The following is a 19,282-nucleotide window of genomic DNA, read 5'->3' as shown; positions in this document are numbered from 1 at the left end:
GCCATCGCTACCGAGGAGCCGCGGCTTCCGCCTCGGTACGTGCCATGGCGGCGGTCACATGCCGCCTCAGGGAGCCCGCCCTCCGCTGAGTCCCGGCGGCGGGGACCGGACGAGAACCGCCCCGCTCCTCCCCTGCTCCCTCCGCCGCTCCCGGCCGCGCCGCCGCGGGGGTCCTGCTCCCTCCTCCTCCCCGGTAAGCAGCGCCGCCGGTGGGTCGCCCGTCCGGGAGGGGTGTCGGTGCCTCCCGCTGTCTGTGGTGCTGAGGGGTCCCTGCCGGGGCCGGGCTGCGGGGCCCGGCCGCGTCTCTCGCGGCTGTCCCGGGTCAGACCCCGCCGCGGGGCTGGCGGCGGCGGACCGGGGGGCACCAGGCGAGGAGGGGGGTAACCGGCGCGATCGATGCGGTCGGGCCGGGACGATGCCATCGGCTGTGCGCTGGCGCTGCCTGCGGCGGGTGCGTGACGCCGGGCAGGGCCGGAGGTGGCGGCGGGCCCGGAGCGGAGGTCCCTGTGCCGGTGCGGGGCTCGGGGGGCCGGGCGGGTGTCGGTCGGTGGGTGCCGCTGGCCCGGGGCTGAGGCGGTTTGGGCACGGAGGAGCTCCTGTCCGTGCGGCGGCACCTCTCCGCTCTGCAGGCCGCTGCGCAGGTGTGTGGGGATGTCGCGATAGGCGCCGATACGGTAAAACGAGTGACCTGCTGGGCGGCCAGTGGCAGGGGGTGGCTGCTTGGCTCCTTGTCAGCAAAGCTACAAGACGTTTTGTAGCGACGGAGGAGGATTCGGAGAGGAGCGTGAGGTGATGGAGGGAGCTCTGGCGGTCTCTGGTCCAAGGTCCCGCTCAGAGCAGCATCACCTCTGAGGTCAGGGACTCATCCGTGAGGTCTTCAAAGCCTTTGAGGATGGACAGACCACACCAGCTCTTTGGGCAACTTGTTCCTCGGTTCCGCTGTCCTCACGGCGAAGTTTCTCCTTTCATCCAGCACAGACCTCAGTGTGCACCCATTATCTTTCATCCTCCCACCGTTGAAAGCTCATAGGAATGCTGATGTTGTACATGTTTGCTAACATTGAGGCGAAAGATACAAAGATGGTCTGGTTTAGCGTACTCTGTCAAACTTCTAGGTCTGTTACATGTATGTAAATACATCGCGTGTTTTCAGCAAGGGCTACTCTGTAATTTCAGTTTCATTGCTACCAATGGTGCCACAATAAAGGCTATTAATAGATTGACCAGCGACAACAGAATGACCTCAGTGAATGGAAATTACATGGGAAATATGCAGCCTTATGCAGGAGGCAACAAATGTGGGGGTTTTTTTGAGCAGGAAGGTATGCAGTAATACAGAGCAATATAATAAATACAGAGCAATATAATAAATACAGAGAAATATAACAAAAATAGCTTTTTGCCTGACTTAAAATAGTCGCCTCAGAAAGCAAAGAGGGAATTTCAAGAGAGTGACTTCTCTTGAAATTCTCAAACTAAGCACGTGGATGATGCAGACGAGGTGTATGGAAGCTCAGTGTTTCAAATAGGAAAAATAAAGAAATATAATTGCTTCTGTGTGATTATATGCAACTTTGCAAATGAATTTCTTTCATAACTGTTAACATTTGGAATACATTTTTGTGAGCCGAGGAGCATGACATGTGTAGCACCTGAGCTGTTCCTGTTCATTTCTTTCCACACTTTAGATTTGGCGTTAAACAACACAACAGAAAGAAAATGACCCACTGGTTTCACCGCAACCCTTTGAAGGCTACAGCTCCCGTTTCATTTAATTTTTACGGGGTAGCTACCACTCCAGCTGCAGCAAAGGTTTGCAAGTAAGTGTGCTTGTGGTTAACTTCACAGTGTCTCTCACAGTTTGGGGGGCATCCTTAAAAGTAATGGTTACTCTTCAGTTTGTGTTCTGAAGATGACAAGAACCGTGTAGGCTGGGAGACATTGAGTATTCAGTTACAAAGAATGAATTATCCAGTTTTCAAGTCTCTGAGTGTATGGCAAGGCCTATTATAATAATGCAGAGGCGAAAGAGTGAACATTTCATTGTCTTTCTGATGACTGTGCATTCTTCTGCAAAAGATTTCTTAATGTAATTTCCATAAGTGAGTAAAGCATGAATGTTCCATTGTAGATAGGGAGAGAATGAAAAGAGATTTCAGTTTGTTTGGTAGATCTATTCTTATCTCTTCAGATGCTCATCCCATTCTAATGTTGAAGAATGTTCCTGCTTGTTGTTTCCCTTCCCCTGCACCCAAGATCTCAGTAGATAAAGGCATAGTTATTTTAGTTTGGATGAGTAATGAGTACTGATTATCCATTGCTGTCTGTCCAAAAAGGTGGTGGTGTACATGGGTGGGTACATTCTTAATAGTACATTTTGGGGTAGAATTTCTTAGAGATCTTTGTTTTGTGTTTTTTCCCCTCCATATAGTGATTTGAGGTTATCTCGATCCCGACTGTTGGAGCTGTTCACAGACTCAAGTTGTAATCCAGAGATGATGAAGAATGCAACTGACCTGTACTTCTCACTCTTGCAAGGTAGGAACATTTATTAGCAATACTGCTAATACATCAAGAGGTGTGTGATTTGAGGTTTAATGACACTTCTCAGAATGTGTATTGTGCTAATCTTCCACAAAGAAGCTTTGCACTTCTCAGGAAGGAGAGTATCCTCATGGGTTCTAAGCTTGATACCAGTCATGGTTACTTTCTACAAGTTCCAGTGTCCTTTGTGACCCTGCCAGTACAAAGTGTTGGCAGTTCTGACCTCTTGCTTTTAATGTCTTTGTGCTTCCTGCTTCCTTTCCTGGAGGAGAAAATGTTTAGGATGTAAACTTCACTCTTGGATGTAAACTTGTGGTTTGTCTAATGCTGGAGAATAGACTTGTTGCGAGTTTACATTTCTACTGCTGCTTCTCTTAGGTGTATATATAGGTGCTCATTAGAACAGTATCTACCTTATCAGTAGATGGTCACCTAGGATGGTGCACTCCCTTGAAACCTTCCTCCTGCTGATATTTTGATAACTCTCTCTTAGCAGTCAGGTGCTCAGGCAAGATTTTTAGGACTCAGTTTCCAGGAATCGGCTCATTCATGGAAACTATGACCCTTCAATCTGTGGGAAGTGAAGCAACTCACGTTGGTTTAGTTCCCTCAGTCCCTGGGAGGGTGTAAACCAATGTGACGTAAAGGTAAAATAGCAGTCCGTGTTGCTGCAGGCAAGATTTGGAGAGTTTCTTCAGGAAAGCATCACTCTTGATTGCTAAAACCTGCTGCATATGAAAGGAGCCAGTATTTTCTGACTTTATAAACATGTGACGGGACCTAGAGCACCAGAGCCCAAATAGCTGCTGTTGCAAATCTCAAGTTCTTGAGGTCTTTAAGACCTGATCAGACCAAGGCCAGTCTTAACTCTTCCCTGAAAAATACCTTGTGTCTGCATGTGGTAGGGTTTGAACATCCCACAGCATAAACTTCATTCCACTGACTGCTGCTTTCTGGGCTGCTGGACATAAAGGACCAATTTCCTGTAGCCCTGGAGGCAAAAGGGATGATGAGTAGGTGAGTAGGTCATAAGCCTTTTTCCTGTTGACCAGGCAGCTCTTCCTGGAATTTCCCAATAGCCAGATGGTGGCAGGGACAGTCACTCACTCACCTTAAGCAGTCTCAGCCATCCTGTACCTGGGTCAGCCCAACTCCCAACTAGTTACCACACAGGACATGCAGACCCCTGCAAGGTTTTCCTTGAGCAGTCAGGACTCGCAGGGTTGAGTTGGAGACCTGCTGGGCAAGGAGTTTCTTGTAGCTAGTTTGGTGGGTTTTGCACATCTTGTTCTGAAGATAATGAGGAATAAAAGCCTCAGGAAGTAACAGAGGTTTTCTACAGGTTTTATCCTTTCACTGGATGACTCTTCCCAAGAATGCAAGTTGAGATATATTCAGAACTTCAAGTGGACAGACACATTGCAAGGACAAGTTCCAAGGTACATATGCTTTTATGATCACAGGGTATGCATCTGGTTTTTTTGGTCTGTTATGTGTATGCACATCTGTGAAGAAGACTTAAAAGTGTAGCAAAATGCAGAAGTGCAGCAAAGTAGTTTCCAAAAACTTGTTGCTGTGTGGTTTTGATAATTGCTGTAGTGTATTAGGTGCTCTGAAGCATGTGCTGCCTTTATGTAAAGGTGTGATCATAGAATCATAGAATGGTTTGGGTTGGAAAGGACCTTAAAATCACATGGTTCCAACCTCCTGCCATGGGCAGGGACACCTTCCACTAGAGTGGGTTGCTCCAAGCCCCATCCAAAACTTAAACACGTCCAACATTTGAACACTGCCAGGGATGGGGCAGCCACAGCTTCTCTGAGGAACCTCTGCCAGTGTCTCACCACCCTCACAGGGATGAATTTCTTCCTTATATGTAACCTAAATCTCCCTTGTTTAAGTTTAAACCATACCTGTTGTCCCTGATGACTACAGTCCCTGATGAAGAGTCCTTTTCCAGCATCCCTGTAGACCCCAAATGCATGATAATAATAAAATAAAGGTTTTGGTGATAAATGCATGATAGTGGTAGAAGGATCTATTGTGTCTTAGTCAATCTACAAACTATATCTACAGTTAGAGCAATACAAAGAGTATTGGTGAATTGCATACGATAACACAGGTTACTACAGTTTAAAACTTCCATTTGGCACTATTGCCTGACCAATATCTGCTGAGTTTTTTGAAGCACCTTGCTGAAGATCTCATTTTGTTCTTGTCCTCTGAAGCTCGCAGTACACGTACTCCTGGTACAACCAACCAGAGCTTCTGTTTTAAGTAAGGATACAGATCTATAACCTCCTGGATGATTCAGTTGGCTCTTGCTATTGTAATTGTGTTGTATAACCACGCTTACAAATTTGTCAAGCTTTATCTAGAAGAAATGCTCAACTTCCTCAAAGCTTTTATTCCTCTTGGAAGACAATCTGTTGTTTAGGGCTCTCTCCTGATTTTCTCATCGCCATACGCACTTGTCCTTGTGCCAGCATGATTCTTCCCACTCCCACACCTTTCTTTTTAAAGTTTACTAGTTCCTAAGCTATCCTGAGCTTGTGATTGGAAGTTCACTCTTTCCACAGGCCACGTTTTTAGCTTCTGAAATTCCCTGCTATTTGCACATGCTGTTTGACTGCAGTTACATAAATACTTGCAATAACATTCGTTCGAGGGAGATGTAAATAGACTCTGACTTATTAACTCAGGAGCTACAAGTTTAAAGGAGACATTCCAGAGCAAAGCTTTCCACAAAATGTGCAATTTAAGGGGAAAAAAAAAAATCATGGAAAAATGTCAGCCACACCCAAAGCTAAACACATCTCAAGTTACTGTTTTAAAGTAAAAGTTCCCAAATGGGAAGGGGAGGCATCTGAATATGGGAGATTGCGAGCTCTTAGAGGGAATAAGTGAAAATTGAAGTCTCTTTTAGGCAGTTCAGCAAGTTGGAAACTGTTGACTTCTGAAACGAAAAGTGTTTTATGGAGAGAGACATTGACTTATGCTATGTGAGCTATCAGCAGAGAGAGCTCGTCAGAACAAAATGGAAAGCATTAAATTGTTTGGGGGGGCTGTCTGTCTGTCTGTAGTGCCCAGCAGGATGCAGTGTTTGAACTGGTTTCCATGGGATTTAATGTGGCTCTGTGGTACACAAAATATGCATCAAGACTCGCTGGAAAAGAAGAGTAAGTGTTTTTCTTTTCTTAGTAATTCCATTGCAGCAATATTCCACCCAAAAAAATGAGCAGGTTCTGAGTTCTGGCTGTTCTAGTGCATGTCTGTCTGAGGCAGCAGGAGTTCGAGGAGGCATTTGGCCTTCATTCATGTGCTGTAATGTTCAAGTGCACTTAGAATCGTAGAATAGTTTGGGTTGGAAAGGACCTTAAGATCATCCAGTTCCAACCCCCTGCCATGGGCAGGGACACCTCACACTAGACCATGTCACCCAAGGCTCTGTCCAACCTGGCCTTGAACACTGCCAGGGATGGAGCATTTACCACTTCCTTGGACAACCCATTCCAGTGCCTCAGCATCCTCACTGTAAAGAACTTCTTCCTTATATCTAACCTGAACTTCCCCTGTTTAAGTTTGAACCCATCACCCCTTGTCCTATCACTACAGTCCCTAATGAAGAGTCCCTCCCCAGCATCCTTATAGGCACCCTTCAGATACTGGATACTTCTGTCCCTTTTCTCATCCCTGAACAAAGTGACTGTGATATAGAGAAAGTTTCAGTTGTGAATAAACCCTTCATCAGTCCTGCTCTAAATGGCCAGGTACAAAATGAGGATTCTCAGAATTACAGCTCTGCTGACTTTTAGCCCTACAGAGTTCTAAAGCTTTGGCTTTTAACACTTGAGGTTACCTTTTACTTGAAAGTCATTACAAGGTCTTGCATTTCTTTTGCAAGTGAGTTCTGTTTCATTATTTAATGACTGGACACTGTAAGAAGCTTCTTTACCATGAGGGTAGTGCAGCAGTGAGATGGATTACTTGGAGAGTTAGTAGGCTCTCCATTCGTGTAGGATTCAAGATCCATCTAGACGAAGCCATAACTGACCTGATCTACTGTTGTCTGTAGTTCTCCAAAAGTGAGAGGTGGGACTAAACGACACCTAGAGGTCCTTTCTCACTAAGATTTCATCCATGTGTTCTGTATTCTTAGTATAACAGAAGATGAAGCAAAAGATGTTCACAGAAGCCTGAAGATAGCAGCTGGGATCTTTAAACACTTGAAGGTAAAAAAGCTGCCTTTGCTGTGCGTTCTGTAAGTTGTCTCCAAGCACTTGACTTTTTGTCTTAGAAAAGCATTTGCTTTTCTGACAAGGTTACAGGATAAACAAATACCTCAGACTGGCTGAATGATACAGGGAAAAAGAAAGATACTACTGTGTTGTGCAACCACTCAATCCCTGCTACCCTTTCCCAATGGCAGTGGAAGAGAAATCCATCTGTCTTGCCCAGTAGCACAGTGCAGCCAGTTATCTTGGGGCCTTCACTCAGTGTCCCATCCATGCGGGAGTAAGGGACTTGCTTTGCATTAGCAGCTGTGGTATTAAGCCTAAACTAACTTTGGGACTTGCTTTGTCCTTAGGAAAGTCACATTCCAAAACTGATTACACCTGTAGAAAAGGGAAGAGATTTGGAAGCTCGACTTATAGACTCTTACATCATCCAGTGCCAAGCTGAAGCTCAAGAAGGTATCTTCAAGTCTACGTTTGTTGGGGATGGGAAATGACAGTCTTTGTGGGTTACTTTGGTGTCTCATGAAGTCTGCTTGGCAGCAGCGCCTAGTTTTAATTCTCCTGAAGTACTGTGGCTTAGTGGGGCGGGTTGCTTTTAAAGAAACTTCAGTTACATTTGTAGGAGGAAACTGCCAAAAATCGGTCTGATATTACACATGTAACCACTTTGAAAGAACTTGTGTGTGACATTCCTCCCCTCTTCATTTTTCCTTTCATGCCATCTCTTCACCACCATGCTTGCCTAACATAAATCCCCAGTTCCTTTACTTCAAATACTTGCAGCTTGTTTACTGTCCAGTCTTCAGACTAACCTGTCTTCAGCTTTTCTGTGAATTTGGAAACATTCTATCCAAGAAACATTCTGTCTTCATTCCACAGTTTGCTTGACTGCACAATACTTGTTTTCTGCTCATGCAGGGGGTTTAAAACACTAAATACCTTTGCTCTGATGTGACATCCTCGATTAAACTTTAATACTGTGCTATGGAATTTCTTTCTTCAGTGACAATTGCTCGGGCTATTGAGCTGAAACACAATCCGGGACTCATAGCTGCTCTTGCTTATGAAACAGCTAACTTCTACCAAAAAGCTGGTGAGTGTCTTGTTTTGTATCCTTAGTGACCTGCTTTGTGCATTCTTGCCAGCAGACATACTTTACCCACCCATCAGTTGTGATAGGAACAGTTTCTCAGTGGACATGCTTTGTATATTTAGCTTCTATTTAGCCCACTGAAGGCTTTAGTTATCAGTGTAACAGATATATCTTGAGAAGGCCTTTTGGTTTTGTGGGAATCCTTTTCTGTAGCTAATGGAAGGAAATGTTAGGGAGGGGAGACAGAAGACAGAGTAATGTCTTGAGGATGTATAATAGCAGCAAACAAATGGCTTGATGTAAATGGAGTGTGTTTCAGCTACCTTTGGACAGCAGGTGATGATGCAGACTATAAAGTGTGTGTAAAGCAGGTTCATTATGTACATCCGTCCAGATGAGTGAACTGATCTGTGGCCTTACTGAGGCAAGTAGGGAAAGTGCAGAAATATGGGAGTCAATGTAAGAGATGGAATATTGTAGCATACTCAGGCTTTTATAAATCATTTCTTGAAATTAAACCAGGAACAAGCTTTGAAACACTGCCTAAAAATACTTAGGAGAATTAGCCTTCCAAACTTAGTGGACAGCAGTTTTAGGGATTCTAGGAACAACTGCATAATAGCTCAATAAACTGCGTACTTTTGGTTTTCTCTGTGTTTTTGCAGGAGTAATTTATGTCACTTGTTGCTGGCAACTTTATACTTAAGATCTATTGCTAAGTTAAAGAATTCTGGTCTTTGTGGGGGTGTGTGAGTTTTCTTTTCGGAATGTCTTAAAGAATAACTTGACGTATGTGTTCATAGACCAAACATTATCCAGTTTGGATGCTACCTATGCAGGAAAATGGAGGAAGTACTTAAACTTGAAGAACTGTTTCTATATGGCCTATGTAAGTACTTTGGTTGACAGCTGCCACAGTTTTTAATGTTGTCCTAAGGGCTGGAGAGGGAATGGGGGCAAGTATTGCCTTGACTTTCTTTCTGTGCTGTGAAGGGAGATGGGACAGCGTTGGTGGCATTTGAAGTGGTTTTGTAGAGCCAAGTTATTGCAGTGTGGAATTAATTGTGATCCCATATTGTTAAGTGAAGCAGTTCGGGTTGAGCATAACACTGCTCTTCCATTATCTGCATCACAATCTGATTCTAACTGATCATCTCTTTGAATGCCCCGAATGAAACTGCATTAAGCAACATTAGGTACCATTCCAAGTGGTGTCTCTCTTAGCAAGTGCAGTGCCTCTCTTGGGATCATTGGCTGCTCCATTTGCTGTTTATTTCTTGCAGCCTGCCACAGCCTCTAATCTGGTTCTTTCATACTGCAAAAAAGGCCCAAACTAAGCTGTTAACACAGTTGTCTTTCTCTTACGTAGCTAAACCTGTAGTTCAAAGCTGCTTGCCTTGTTAGCAAGTTTGAGAGGCGAGGGAGGCTCAGAGCTGTGGTACTTCTCCTTTCTTTTTAATTTGTGTAATTTGGGCAATGGCAGATTTAGGTAACACTTGTAATACTGTAAAAACAGGCATTAAAGGAAGGAATGCAAGGTAGGCATTAGTTCATGGGATTGTTCCTTTACCTATGGTGTTTAGTATTTAAACTCAACAACACCTGATAATAGAAAAGAGGCAGTTCAGTTCTCACTGGAATACAGTACTATATTCAAGAGTAAGTGTGAAGGAATGGGACTTTTGGGGCTGGAAAAGTTATTTGGACTATGGCAAAATAAGCAGCAGAACATTTCTTCTGGATCAGTGATGTTTGTTGCAGGTTTGTTTTTTGACAGGTTGTTTTTAGTCTTTGCTCTGTAAACTTGACTGGGGGTCATCCTCTTTCTGTGATGGGGCTTAATAGAATCATAGAATGAACTAGGTTGGAAAGACCTTTAAGATCATCAAGTCCAACCATTACACCAGGATTATGCTGCACATTGATGCAACAAGAAAGAGGTTTGAACTAGACTGTATACTAGTGCTTTTGGTAAAACAGCTCAAAGACTCTCACCTGGACTTGAGAGAGCTTGCTTCCTACCTACCTGATGGTGTTTATGTTGGACTGCATTGTTCAGTGAATGCTGCTTTGATTTGCACCCCCAAATTGTCAACTATCTGCAGGGAATGGCAGCTTCAAAGAGCTGCAGCTCTGATGTAAAGAAGAGCAGAAGTGAATCAGTGCAGGAAGTGCCCAGTGGTGTTGGTAATGATTTTGTCCTCTCCCATTAGGCATATTGTTACCATGGTCAGACTTTACTGGCGAGTGATAAATGTGGGGAAGCAATCAGATCTCTGCAGGAATCAGAAAAATGTAAGTGTGATTGAGCCTGGATTACAGGGTCTGATGATGACATCCTGGTTTATTTTGCTGTATCGTGTTTATTTTGGTCTCCCATGAACTTAAGCTTTTTATCTGTCACCTGATGAAAATCCAGCCCAGTTTTGAATAGACACAGTGTATTCTTTCCTATGTCTTACCAAAAATTGTCTTTCTAATAACAGTGCTCCAGAAAACATCATCTTCACTTCCCAGCCTGTTAGAGACTGGCTCTGAACTGCCTGCAGTACAGTGTGAATGTCACTTGTCTGGTATTGATGGACATTAAGTTACTGCAGCCTTTTCTGCTGTGGAGGTTGCTCTGGCTTACATGAAATAGTAAACCTAGATCATGTTTATTTGTTTCTAAACAGGTTTCAGTAACTTATTTCCTTTGTATTTCTTTGAAAGGTAGATTGAGGGGAAGTAAGCAGTAGTTCAGGGTCTTCTGCCTATCCTTGCCTCTTCAAAGCAACCTGCACTGCATAACTTTACCACAATGTGTAAAAAATGCTCAAATCATCACATTGGAAACCTTTAATATTAATTTTAAAAATAAATTAAGAATTTATTAGGAGCAAACTATTTGCAGTAAATCAAATACTGTGTTTTTTTACTGTGCCTGTTGTTGAGAGAAGAGTGTTTCTTTGCCCACTCCTTATTAAGTGCTGTTTATTTTGGGGCATCACCTGTGTATGGACACCTTCATATCCTCTTTTTTTCCCTACCATGTGGGACAGTTCTTGGCTTATTGTTGCGTTTTTCCCCACACATAAGAATGCTTTCATGCATCTTCCTACCCCAAAAGCTATCTCTTGTTTTTTCCTGTTCCTAGTCACTTTTTGGATGCAGTAAATCTTGGCTGGAAGTGCTGCCTTTGAGCTAGTTTATTTTTGTTTCTAAGAAACAAAAAGCCTAAATGGATGCTGGTATCTCCTAAAACTGAAGCACTGTAGATCAGAACCCTGATTCAATAGAGTCATGTAAATGATTTTTATTACATTTCTTTCTTGCGAAGTTTTTGCCAAGGCTGAAGCATTGTGCAAAGAATATGGAGAAACCAAAGGGCCCGGGACCACTGCCAAACCTTCTGGACATCTCTTCTTCAGGAAGTTGGGAAGTTTGATTAAGAACACACTAGAAAAATGCCAGAGAGAGAATGGGTTCATGTAAGTAATTCATGGTTTGCTACAGTGCTCTATAGGAACTGTTATTACCTCATTTGCCTTTATTTCAAGTAGGATGGTAAATTTTGCTCTCCAGTTCTTACATTCCTTTAGGGAATGGCATGTAACTTAAAGCAGATTTGCTGTGGGTCTGTGCTGTCACCCTCTGGGCTCTGTGCCAGTTCAGCAGGGCAGGTTGGACTGACATGGAGAGGTTAAGTGGTTTTCTTCCTTCATTCCTCAGCCACTTTGTTTCATTTCCTTCTACGCCAGCGAGAGTCCTGCAGCAGTTGCTGTGTGGCTCTGATGCCCTTTTCCCAGCTGCTGGGATCTAGTGGTCAAAAGAGGACAGAAGGGAAATAGTGAAGACTGTCAGGGTGCTAGGAGCTTTACCAGTCTAAGTACAATTAATACTGTGAATAGGGCTTTCTGTTAGTTAATAGCCCTTCCAAAAAGAGTTTGGAAGGAGTTTAAAATAGCAAGATTAGCTTGGCTTTAGAATTCTTTTGCTCATTTCTTTCTCCCTTCCCCTCCTTTTGTGATTTAGTATTCCATAATAGTTTTGTCATTTCCTTTTTTATGGTATTTAAAGACCATAATAGGGGAATTGACTAAGCAAAAATAGTTGTTAAGTACATCAAGCTGAATTTTATACCCTCATTGAGGCTTCGTGTTGTACCCAGCCTTTGTGGGTGTTGCAGTGTTGTTGCTGTTATGCACTGTGGCACATTAAGGCTGATTGAGGAAAAGAACTGTCCTTTTCATCTTTCTTGGGAAGTATTTTAAATCCTCCTTGTAAGATTCAACTGGACAGGGTGCCAGGACAGCTAGTCTAAGATCATGCTTTGCCTAGAAAGGTTGGACCAGATGATCCTAGAGGTCCCTTCCAACTTGTGTTCTATAACTATGATTTTTAAGGTTTTTTTTGGAACAAAAGGTGCTCTTCTCATCAAAGTACTGGGAATAATGGCTATCCAGTAGGAAAAAACCCCACTTGGTTATTAGGGTATGAACAATACCAAGAAGGAATTGCTTTTGTTCTTCTGAATCTTGCTGACAGAATGCATGTTGGACAGTATCTTAATAAAGGAAGAGAGCAGCCTTGATGGCCACTGTAAAACCCCAGATTGTTCTTCTTTAGAACTGCAAACAAGACTTGCAGAGATGGTGCATTGTGTTTTGACTATATTGCTGTGTTCTCTGACAGCTATTTTCAGAAGGTGCCAGCAGAGGCTCCCCAGCTGGAACTGAAAGCAAACTATGGCTTAGTAGAGCCTGTTCCCTTTGAATTCCCTGCCTTGAACGCACACTGGACTCCTGAAACGCTTGCGGCATTTGATCTCACCAAGAGGCCAAAGGACGACACTGTAAGATCATCTCATGTACTGTTCTTTCCTGTTACCTTTATTCTGTGTCTAATACAGAGTTACTGGTTTACTCTTCTGCAACATTCCCAAGCTCAGTGCAGGATGTAGGCAAGGCTACCACCCGAGTCCACGTTTCCACTGTACCAGCAGGCAAGTGAGTTAACCTCTGCCACGCTGTCAGCACCTGGACATGAGGAGTCACTGTTTTCTAAGTCCTGAATAGGAGGAAATTCTTTAAGATGTATAAGATGCTGCAATCTTACAGGAGTGAGTGCTATAGAAGGTTCTGGTTTAGAAAAGGATTCATTTAAGGATGCTGAAATAGAGAATATGTGGCTTTTTCAAGGCTTGCTCAAAGCCTTCAGCCTTGAAAAGAGAGGCAGCTATTAAATTGGAATATGTAAAGTTAGCCATGCATAAATACTGTGCAGGCACAGTGGTTTGTACTTGTGGTACTTAGGGTTTTTTCTTCTTGTTTGCAGGCTAAACCAAAACCAGATGAAGAAGTAAAACCTCTGAAGGAACCAGATATAAAGCCTCAAAAAGACAGTGGATGCCAGATTTCTTAAGTGCCATTAAGTGCTATGAATTCACTTTGAAACTGTATTAATGGGACTCTGGGGCTTTAGTTCTGATCTCCCTTTTTCTGATCCTTCTTTTTTAATTTAGAAGACTAATTTAATTTACTTTTGTTAGTGTGCATCTATCTTGCTTGAGAATGTGGTGGATTTCTAGGAGTTTATTTATATCTGACATATTTTGGGGTTTAGTGGGATATCATAGAATGAATGGGCTTAAATGTTCCTATTGTGCCTCTAGAGAGTTTCTTTTTGTGGGTTTAGTTTCTACCCACAAATAGCAAAGGCAGTATCATGATTGTAACACTTGAGGATGTTTCCATTTATATTATATGCTATATAATGTTAAATTGTGCAAACAAAAGTTTGCAGGAACAGTTCTATTTGTCCAGGTTTTGCCATTCAGGCTCATCACCCTGTCGTGTTCAGATTCCCTTAATTGCAGTGAGGGAAGCAAATCTGGGTTTGGTTTGCAACACCCCTATGGCATTTCACAGGACTTAGCCTTAAGTTCTGTGTAACTGGAGCACAGTTTATATTCTTCTGAAATGATTAGTACCTGTTCTTTCCTCTACAGATGAGGGTTCTTGTATCAGAATTCGTAGTAAGGTGCTTTAGCTTGTCTGTCCTTAAGTTAAAATCCTTTAATATCAAAGTGTATATGAAAGTGATGCAGCAAGTAATACGAAAGTGCTTAAAAGCCAAGCCCAGTCAAGACTGTGACTCTTCCATTTCTGCCTTCTGTGGAAAACATGATAATGTTCTTTAGTGCTGAGCACTGCAAAACACCCATGTCAACAAAACCACAGCTTTCTGATTTGCTGCAAACACAAAAGACTGATGCATGTGTTGCAGTCTCTCGTACCAGTTGCTGCACTTCACTTTACCTGAGACTGGACAGCCTGGAAACGCTCCTGTTTCAACATGGTGGCATATGCACTTACCACGAGCTATACTGTAAACGCATTCCTCACTTGGTACTGTTTGGATTGGTTCATCTTGCACTTGGTAATTCTGTCTAAAATCCTTCATGGGACTTAGAGTAAGTTAGCTTAGAGGCCAGGTTTGTAGCTCCTTGAAGGCCTGTGGAACAAAAGCTTTTGAGGAGGTTAATAGGAAACTCAAGACTCTTCATGAGATACTGGACCAAAGTGCAGAATTTGTTGCTGCAGAAGGCACAGAGGCTCTTAATGCTGCCTGACATGGGTGAATCAAATGCAGATTGATTCATTGTTTCCAGTGATGGATTTTTCTTCCAGCCAGTTTTGCACACAAAAATAAGTGTAAAATCAGCTGAATTGCTTTGGAAGAAGTTTCTGTTCTGCAAGGGCTTGGGTGGGTAGAAAACTCACTGTCCTCTACCCAAGATTCAAGAAGAATTTATATCTAAAATTGGTCCATTTGTTCTGATGCTGCACAGGGGCCTGGGGTATGTTTTATGAAGAGTTACTCATCTCTGTTCATAACTTAATCCACTGACTTTTTAGTCTACTTGCATTGTTAAAAGACCAGCTTAGGTTTTGCCAGAATGGAGTGTGCAGCTACTTTGTTTATACAGATTTCAGTTCTGAAAATGTTTAAAGCTGTAGTCATCACCATCTGCTTAGCCGGCCCCCTTTAAGGCTCAAGATACAGTTAACTCAGTTTCATAATCATGGTTTTATAGTTACTCATTGTTTTTCAGATGCCTGCTAATGTGTACATGTCTCAACCCAATTAACTTCCTCTATGCAGACTAAGATGCCAGTTTCCTTCCTCCCCTCATTTCCCCTCCCATCTGCTACATGTGTAGGTCTTGGGACTCATTTCCAATGAGGCTTTTGCCCAGGGTATAATTCAATATAGGAAGATCTTCAAACAAAATGAACTGATCATGTGTAAATCATTCCCAAACAACTTCTTGGGAAAGATTAGGTTTAGGGACTTGCAATTCTTTGGACTCTTTTTCGAACCAAGTGGTTTGTTTGAATCAAGTTCACTGTAAATAGTTTGGGCCATAACCAAGTGGATTATGTCAGATTATGGCATTACTTAAGCCTAGCTCTGTAACCTCTTATGCCGTAGCTGTTTCAGTAAATATGATGTAGTAGTTTAAAAATAGACTAATGGAACAAACTAACTCACTTGACATGTGTTGCTTTTCGAGGCAAACTTTGTTTACTTGTAGTTCAAATCCTATAGCAAACATTGGATAGTTTTGCCCCAAAATAAGAAACTGGAGACTGTTTAGTTTGCAAAGTGTAGAGAGCTGTGTGTCAGCGAGCAGTTTTCTCTGGGTTTTGTTGGGTAGTGGCAAGAATAACTGTAAATACTATGTAGATTAACTGCCCAGTATATTTAGGAGTATGGGTGAATAGACTAGGAGTTCCAGCTAATCTGGAAACCTAGCAGCCATGTTCCTTCTCTTATGATTTCCTTTAGTAATCTTAAGAATGAGGTATTTTGAATGGTGACTTTTTAATACTCTAATGCTGCAAGAGCCTGTTTTTGTGGCCTCTCTCTCGTTTTAGAGGCTCTCATGGCTAAACCTGCAAATCTTGTTGGTATAAATAGTCCTGAAAGATTTGTGTCCAGCCTGAACTAGGACAAAACTGCAGCTAAATAAAACATGGAGTGCTGGGCCCTCTATTTTCTGCTTTAAAAGATGCAGCGATTGTCTTTAATCTACTATAAAACAAACCATTGAGCTCTTTGTAAGTTTTCTATTCAAATACCTTTCTCCATGTATTTAAATACGCTTCCTCCTTGTTTCGTGTTCCTGGTTTACAGTAGTTAATCTCCATCCAGCATGTGACACTCCTACAGTGGAGGGACTAAATTTGCCCATCGGATGCTGATGTCTGCCTCCCACTGGCTGCAGTAGAGGAGTTTTTGCCTGTCAGCCTAAGGATGATGTTTAGTCACTTCAGTGTTCAGCATGGATATGTGGTGTGTCTGTAATGATGGTGGTGGTTCATACTATAAGCAAGAAAGCAGATCCCTGTATCTGTGTAGAATATAGGCAACTTTGCACTTTAGAGAGTTCTGGTCTTGCAATTTTGGAACGCTACAATATGGTTGTAAATATTCTTTCCTGTCAGTTTGATTTCGTTGCACTGATTTCAGTACTGTGCTATGGGTAAGATTTTTTTATGGGAGACATTACTAAAATGTATTGTTAATTGTCTGTGTATAAAACAAACTCATGAAGCATATCTTTAGTATTGGGGGAACATGAGAGGAGGCCATAGTTCATCTGCCTTCAGTTCACAGAAATGAAAGGTTTCTATCTCTGGGGTGATACATTTCATCCCATCCCTGCATCTAAACTGTTTCAGCATTAACACAAATCCTGTTCATGCCTGTTAATTATCTTTAAAAACTAAGTAATCTGCCTCTAAAGATCATTGCCAAATTGTCATAGCAGCATGAGCTGCTCTGGGGTTTTCTTCTCTCGTTTTTCTTCTCACTGGCCCAGTTGGGTGAGGAATAAAGCACAGTGAGTGTGACCAGCACGGGAAAGCCCCTGCAGTGGGTACCTGTCTCAGGTTCTGAGTGCACAATAAAGAAGGGCCTTTCCACCATGACCTCTGCTTTCACTCAGATCTTTCCCTGCTGGTGCTGCTCTCAGCTTCAACAAACGTCTCATGGTAACTAAGGGGACCTTTGATTAGCTTTCAGTGCAGGAAGGCCTGCCTCCTTTGGTGTTGGTGCCTTCATGGATTACAACCTTGAAGCCATCCCGTGCTCCCAATAATGAAACTTCAGTGGCATCAGCTCCAAGATCGACCACGCAGCCTGATTTTGTGCAGCCAGTCACCACGCAATCTTAAGCTTCATAGTTTGCAAGTTTGTATTTAACCAGGAGTTTCAGAATACCACTTGAAATAAACAATCTCAATGTATCAGGTTTTGTTTCGTCATTTCAAGTTTAACGTTAAAGGGTTTCTCTTGAATGTTACTTTCTCCAATGTAATGTAAATGTAATGATTATAGAGTACTTTATCCTTGCAGTATGCCAAAGGAGGACTTGAATGAGGAAGATACGTGAATTGAGTGCATATGGAGGTAGTAGCTACAATGAAGCACTTCAAGTCATGGAGCAGAAAGAGAAAAGATGGAATTTCCAAACTTCTGGGGTTTAAAAGCAATTAGGTATGATTTCCTATGCCTATACAAATCCTAGTGCTTCCAAAGCTCTGGGACACTGAGATACTCTATATGCCATATGAAGGGGTTATTTGGGAAGTTATTTGCTGGCCACTTCTCTACGTTGCCAGCAGGTGGGAACATAGGATTTGTGGGAAACATATTGTTTCATTTTCAGATGCATGGTTGGCTCGTTCCATTTTTAGTGTGAATACACCTAATGCCTTTCAGCCTCTCAAGGTTCAGCACAGTTTCTAGCAGAAATAAATAGTCTCTGTTGGACTCTGATGGCTATTTCTGTCTGAAATAAATCTTCTTCCCTCAACAAGGTCCATTGAAAAAACCTACAGAGGAGGTGTTTCATTCATGCATGTCATGACATCAGTAAAAGTAGCTGTATCTGTATATTTTTCCTCCTTCCTTAGTGATTTAAAGGTTTTCAATTTATATATAGTCCTCAGAGAACAATAGTTTGGCTGTTTAAAACCATCTTCTCCTTCATTTTGATAATACCAAATGATGTTATAGGGATGTGAAGGCTGCACTATTTTGAGCGTAGCACTGGGAATCTGACAATGTCCTGGATGGCAACTTGAAGACAAACTTTCCTCACCAGTTTAGAAACTAAATTGTTTCTAATTCACAGGGAGGTTTTTTGACTGACACCAGACTCATCCCTTCAACCAGGGCACCAACCAAGCATCTGGAGAGGGTTCATGATTTTAGCATGTAGCTGCTGGGCTGGATTTTGGTTTTCTTTCCTCCATAAAGACAGAAATCTTTTCAGTAGCAGTCTCTGCTGAAACGGATTCACTCTGAAGCAGGTTTCCAAGTCACAGAAATTCACTGGTTTGTGTTGGGAACTCTTAAAGACCCCCAGTTTCCCTCATGTTGGTTTAAAAACAGCTGATGAGTTCCTTGGAACACTTCAGACTCGAGGAAGCTGACCAGCTCCTTGAATGTAAAAGATCTACCAGTGTTACAGGCGGCTTTTTCAAGTGCCTTGCAGGCTGCTTTTCATGCCTTCACTTTCTAAGTGACAGGGAAAGACCTTAGAATTCCATGCTTTGTTGCTTTCCTTATTTTCTTGCACATTTGAGTAAGAAGTGAAATAACCACCAATGATGCTTATAGGTAACAGCAGTGGGATGAAGTGGATGAGCGGACACTTCAAAGCAGTTTTATAACTGCCTTTTCAGATGGTATCTAGATGTGTGCACATGGCTTGCTTCGGTTTATGTTTGGAAGTTTTCTGTGGAAGCCAGATTTGGCTTTCTGAAGGTGAAAACAGATTCTGAGTAGCAAGTCCTATACTCATTTGTTATCGGTAGCTTTGGACAATGCAAGGCTCAATGTTGTTATCCCGTTGGAGGAAAAGCCTGCAGGATTTTTTCTCTAAACTGTGACTTCAAACAGATCAAAGCTAAATAAATTGTCTCACACTTTCAGGGCTAGCACATTCATGTCATTTGGGCTGATGGTTTTGCTCAGATTTCTCACTCAATCACAAATCTATAGTCCTTCTTCCTGAGATGGATGGAAGTTGGCCTTCTTGCACTTTTCAGCTGTGTGTGTGCTGTGGAAACTCCTCTGCCAGCACAGGCTTGCTGTCTTAAATTACTTGCCTTTTTAAAACCACAGCAAACCTTACAGTTCTGCCCTCGTTCTCACAGGCAACTGGTGTATAATATACACACAAGAAAGAGATGCTCTCTTGTGCAGCTCAACTATCCACCTCATCAGACATACCTAGCAGTTAGCATTTTAGAAAGCCCAGATGAAGTTTTCTGTCAGTGAAGAAACAGCTTGAAGCAGCACAGGGATACCACATGTGGGCTCCTGTTGGTTGCTTAATAAGCAGGTAACG

The 19,282-nt window shown here is 42.6% G+C and overlaps 1 protein-coding gene across 3 annotated transcripts; it reads left to right on the top strand.

Annotated features, from left to right (window-relative positions):
* Positions 1-80: 80 nt before the first annotated feature.
* Positions 81-17,171, top strand: BROX (BRO1 domain and CAAX motif containing). 3 transcript variants are annotated; one of them, XM_030500228.1, is made up of 13 exons: positions 81-193; positions 1,689-1,820; positions 2,432-2,538; positions 3,887-3,983; positions 5,628-5,723; positions 6,704-6,776; positions 7,133-7,238; positions 7,786-7,875; positions 8,679-8,764; positions 10,089-10,170; positions 11,195-11,345; positions 12,550-12,709; positions 13,192-17,171. In XM_030500228.1, the coding sequence occupies exons 2-13, from the start codon at positions 1,720-1,722 to the stop codon at positions 13,276-13,278; spliced, it is 1,236 nt and encodes a 411-aa protein (XP_030356088.1). In that variant the 5' UTR covers positions 81-193; positions 1,689-1,719; the 3' UTR covers positions 13,279-17,171. The 3 variants fall into 3 exon arrangements, with proteins under 3 accessions (XP_030356088.1, XP_030356090.1, XP_030356089.1); XM_030500230.1 differs by lacking the exon at positions 81-193 and adding an exon at positions 448-506; XM_030500229.1 differs by lacking the exon at positions 81-193 and adding an exon at positions 459-641.
* The last annotated feature ends 2,111 nt before the right edge of the window (positions 17,172-19,282 follow it).

The sequence above is a fragment of the Strigops habroptila genome, chromosome 10 (assembly GCF_004027225.2).
Source record: "Strigops habroptila isolate Jane chromosome 10, bStrHab1.2.pri, whole genome shotgun sequence".
Taxonomy (NCBI): Eukaryota; Metazoa; Chordata; class Aves; order Psittaciformes; family Psittacidae; genus Strigops; species Strigops habroptila.
This window is presented reverse-complemented; position numbering and strand designations above follow the sequence as displayed.